At 39.4% G+C, this 5,043-nt stretch overlaps 1 protein-coding gene across 1 annotated transcript; it reads left to right on the forward strand.

The window, feature by feature from the left end:
* Positions 1–2,215: 2,215 nt before the first annotated feature.
* Positions 2,216–4,751, forward strand: LOC136949011 (retinol dehydrogenase 14-like). Its single transcript, XM_067243202.1, has 2 exons — positions 2,216–2,951; positions 3,182–4,751. Exons 1-2 carry the CDS (start codon positions 2,649–2,651, stop codon positions 3,797–3,799), a joined length of 921 nt encoding a protein of 306 aa, XP_067099303.1. The 5' UTR covers positions 2,216–2,648; the 3' UTR covers positions 3,800–4,751.
* The last annotated feature ends 292 nt before the right edge of the window (positions 4,752–5,043 follow it).

Genomic DNA, 5,043 nt, shown 5'->3' on the forward strand with positions numbered 1-5,043 from the left:
CAACATACAACATGGACTCTTTCATTGAATAAACACAATGCAGAGGAAGTGCGCACCAACACACTTGATATAATACGACAGCTCTAAAAGGCATCTAACAGGACTCATTCCTCTTCTCAATATTTACTGAATAGGAGGGGGGCTTGGATTCCACCCCCTCACACCTCAAGCCCAATATACATTTACATTTAGTCATTTAGCAGACGCTCTTATCCAGATCGACTTACAGTAAGTACAGGGACATTCCCCCCGAGGCAAGTAGGGTGAAGTGCCTTGCCCAAGGACACAACGTCATTTGGCATGGCCAGGAATCGATACCCCCCCCAATCAAACTATACTAACTACAACACAAATCAAACTATACTAACTATTGCACAAATAAAACTATACTAACTATAACACAGATCAAACTATTCAAATTATAATACAAATCAAACTATACTAACTATATCTATATATAGCTATATATATATATAACTATATCTGCTAAATGACTAAAAGTAACTATAACACAAATCAAACTATTCTAACTATAACACAAATCACACTATACTCACTATTGCACAAATCATAACATATGAATGGTCCAGTGAACTTGGCTTGCTGAGAAGGAGACCCCCACCTGGCTGGATCTCTCCCTCTCTCTCTCTCTCCCTCTCTCTCTCTCTCTCTCCTCTCTCTCTCTCTCTCTCTCTCTCTCTCTCTCTCTCTCTCTCTCTCTCTCTCTCTCTGTCTCTCTCTCTCTCTCTCTCTCTCCCTCTCTCTCTCTCTCTCTCTCTCTCTCTCTGTCTCTCTCTCTGTCTCTCTCTCTCTCTCTCTCTTCCTGGACCCTCCTGAAGACTACACCTCCCAGGTCCTGAGACACAGACTCACTTTTATATATTTTAAGCCCAGATTAAAATGTATCTAATTAATTATGAATTACATGATGTGAAGCCTATAACTTCACAAGTGAAGTTATAGGCTTCACATCATGTAACCCTAACCCTAGTTGATTAATTTGTAGTGTAAGTTTGTTAAACTGTGCACATGGTCAAGAAATTTGTTTCAAGTGGAGTTAAACTATAATTTCTACATTCTACTCTGCAAAGATGTGAACTTGATTCACATGACTCAACAAATATTTTTACTAGATTTGGCCAAAAACATTTGGACTGGAGAATCTAGGCAGTGTTGTTTCCCACAGGCTTGTAGTCTACTGTAAGAATATATTCTAAAACTAAACATGAAACTGGAGGCATTCCTCAGTAGAGTTGATGTGTCCCAGTTTCTCATGTGCATGGAGAAACACACGTTTGCACTGGGAAGTCTTACCAGGAACTATTATCACACTTCAATGAAGTGGAGACAGACCTATCACTATTTTCCTACCTTGCTAAGAATCAGACTACATTAATCAACAATATGACTTTGCCAAAGCTGGTGAGACACCGGGAATAGAGTTGTCATCCAGGTATACATGATGTCATTCAAAGCTGTATTTTTGTTGGGTGACAGATCTAATTATATAATTAAAATTGTCCTTCTCATGGAAAAACATACAGAATAGATGGTTGGAATATATATTTTCTGGTCGGTCTTTTAATTGTTTTAATTGTGCTAAAGCTTCAATATGTATCATTATGAAATACATTCCAATATGAGAAACAGTACCACCAATTCCTGTCTGAACTTCCATGCTTTCGGACAAATCAACTTAGATTGAGTGGTTTCAACAAGGAGAAAAGCCGGCCTCAAGGCAATTGGCTGGAACAGGATTATTGGAACATAACTGTGCTGCAAAATGAGAAATTAACATTCCATTGGCACTGAACAGCTCTTTTTAAAAACTGCAAATCCATCCCCACCAGTTTTTATTAAGAAATATTTAACGCCGCATCCTCGGTTGTTTAAAACAGTTTCCCATATTTGAAAGCAAACCTGCTCCTGCTGAGTGGGCCAAAACTTTTTTTTTTACTGAACAATCGTGTCTTTAACATTTGAGTCACGAGAAACATAACACAACTTGAGTCAGAAGTGTTACCACGTTTTCTGCAGTCATGCCACGCCCAACCAACAGAGGGCAGTACAACAATAGTCATATAATACACAATGAATGTCAGCGTTTGCTTTGCTATGTCAAATCTTTTTGGACGAAAAAGCAATATACTGTACTTTGACAGCAGTAAGTCGGAAAGCGGGCCTCGAACGTTGAGCCTGAATCGATGGAAAGGGGGGCCCTTGTTAATATCTCTTTTTTGCGACGTCGTACCGTCTCATCCGTCGGTGGTAGCAAAATAGTGTCCCAAATATTGTAATTTTCAATGCACTGATTTACAATGCAGGGCCCTTGACGAGGTTCAAATGTAGGGGATAGTGAATGAGTGAACCAGGGAACACTTGTTTAACACTTGTTCAAACTTCCGCCTTCCTTGTCATGACGTAGTTTTTAACCTTTGTTATTTTTTTAATTTATTTTTTTACCTTGGTTATTGTACATGGACAACAGTACATTGTGCCAGTGAAAGACGGAAGGACGGGAGCAAAATGAAGTCGCATCCCGAGTGTTGCCTTTCTGCTCTCCAGTTGCATGTCTAGTTAAGCCTCTCTGGGGACTGTCATCTGTTGAACTGTTAGCTTAGCTTTACTGAAGAGCCAGCTACTGTAGCATGCCAATTCTGTTCGTATGTGCTAGTCCTAGCTTACTTGTAAGATATTGTACCATCAAAATGATGCAAGGAAAAACTATAATAGTGACTGGTGCCAACAGCGGGATCGGGAAAGCCACAACAATTGATCTGTTGAAAAGACACGGGCGTGTGATAATGGCTTGCAGGGACGTGAAGAGGGCTGAGGATGCCGCTCGAGATATCAGAATGGAAACAGGTCAAGACACCGGAGAACTCGTAATTCAATACCTTGACCTCGCGTCCCTGACATCTGTGCATAGGTTCTGTGAAAATATAATTAAGGTATGTTATGTTGTCAAAGCATAACCAGGATGAGCCTAGTTGCATTCAGCCAACAACAAGCTAGCAGCTAGCGTTGTTTCTGCTATAGAAGTTAGTTTACATCAAAATCTTGTTTACATTTTGGAAATATGTGCAAAACATGGAGTGACTTGATAAATGGGATGTTATTTATACTGTATCCAACGGGTCAGGTAATCAAGAGTCACTAATTTAAAATTGTGTTTCAATAGGAGGAATCCAGAATAGATGTGCTGATCAACAATGCTGGAATCTACCAGTGCCCATACTCCAAGACAGAGGATGGCTTTGAAATGCAGTTTGGGGTTAATCACCTCGGTCACTTCCTCTTAACTCACCTCTTGAAGGACCTCTTGATAAAATCAGCTCCCAGTCGCATCATAGTAGTGTCTTCTAAGCTATACAAATATGGTCAGATAAACTTTGAGGATCTAAACAGTGATAACAGCTACGACAAGGCTTTAGCCTATGGCAGAAGTAAGCTAGCAAATCTTCTGTTCACTTGTGAGCTAGCCTGTAGGCTTAAGGAGACAGGAGTCACAGTCAACGCCTTAACTCCAGGTTTAGTACGAACTAACCTAGGAAGACATGTCAGTATTCCTCTCCTGGCCAAGCCCCTATTCAACATGGCCTCCAGAGTGTTCTTTAAGAGCCCAGAACAGGGTGCTCAGACCTCTGTGTACCTGGCCTGCTCCCCTGATGTGGAAGGGGTTTGTGGGAAGTGCTTTGCAGACTGTAAGGAGCAGTCTCTTTTGCCAAAGGCTACAGACGAAGAGGTGGCACGGAAACTGTGGGACATTAGTGAAGTCATGGTGGGGCTAACAACGTAGCAGACCAGCTTTGGTAACTAAGGTTCCTGAGAGTTGAGTGCTTTACTGGAGCGAACATTTACATTTAGCAAATCTTTGAATGAAATCCTTGAATTAAAATGTACAGATGATCTGTAAAATTCCAGTTGGTGTCAACCTCAGTTGAAACCCAATAATCATAAATTTAATACCAAATATATAGGAAGTGGATGCAGTGTTTGTACGTAAAATATTGTGAATTTCGGTAAATGAGCAGCAATTGAAATGACTAAACTTTAAGGAGCATTTAACAAATTAGGATGTATGCACACTTCATGGATCTTAACTGGCTTTTCTAAGGCATTTTTTGTGAACAAATGTAGACAGTCTTAGAATATCTAAATACAGTTTCTTTCTAAACTTGATACACAGTGTTATATATATTTGTCTCTTGTGAAAAGGTTTAAATTAAGTAATCTGTTTTGGGGAGTAAGTTGTTCATAGCTCAAAATGAGTTGCAAAATTGGCTGCATTAAAAATATTACCATGTTCAATTGACATCTTTGTTTCATCAAATAAGAACAGTTTATTAAAACCACCTAACGTCACTTTAAAAGCCTTGTTTCTCATAAATGTAAGGCTTGATACGCAGACATGGATAATTGAATAATTGTTGTTGACTAGGCTCATTTGCAGTACAGAATTGCCCTTGGAAAGAAAATAGATTCTTCATTGGTTGGGGTTTAGTTAGACCTCAATCAGCCATAGTAGCTGCTAGTCTTGAATGCAAATGTTCCAATATTACTTAGGAATGTTTTCTCTCTTTCTGTGAGGTAACGGGAGAAAACCCCTTGGATTTGTAATGTATTTTTCACCTGCAATCTCCATTAGTGCATTTTATGGATCATTAATAAAGAGCACAGGACAATCCATAAAACAAATCAAGTCCCTGTGACTTGGAGAAGAGATTAGCTCTCAGGTTGCTGCTGTTTCAAGCTGGTTTAATGAGTATGTTTGCTTTATAAGCAAATAAAATATGTATAACTTTCAAACCTTTGAACCTTAAATGATGCGTGCAGCATTGGTGGATAAGAACTGAAGATCTACACCTCCATGTTTGAATATTTGTGAGACTGAAAAACATGGTTAACTTAATGTTTTTAAGACCTTACAAACCTCACAGACATGCTACAGGAAACATGTCTGTTTAGCTTAGCCAATGTCATTCAGCATGTGTTGAAGATCTAAGCTACATGCTTAAACCCTTGTTGACTGGAAGAGCTGGG

This window comes from Osmerus mordax, chromosome 9, assembly GCF_038355195.1.
Source record: "Osmerus mordax isolate fOsmMor3 chromosome 9, fOsmMor3.pri, whole genome shotgun sequence".
In the NCBI taxonomy this organism is placed as follows: Eukaryota; Metazoa; Chordata; class Actinopteri; order Osmeriformes; family Osmeridae; genus Osmerus; species Osmerus mordax.

Coding starts and splice junctions, on each gene's coding strand:
- LOC136949011 (XM_067243202.1), top strand. CDS start 2,649: ATGCCAATTCTGTTCGTATGTGCTAGTCCTAGCTTACTTGTAAGATAT. Junction 2,952..3,181: donor TCTGTGAAAATATAATTAAG/GTATGTTATGTT, acceptor GTGTTTCAATAG/GAGGAATCCAGAATAGATGT.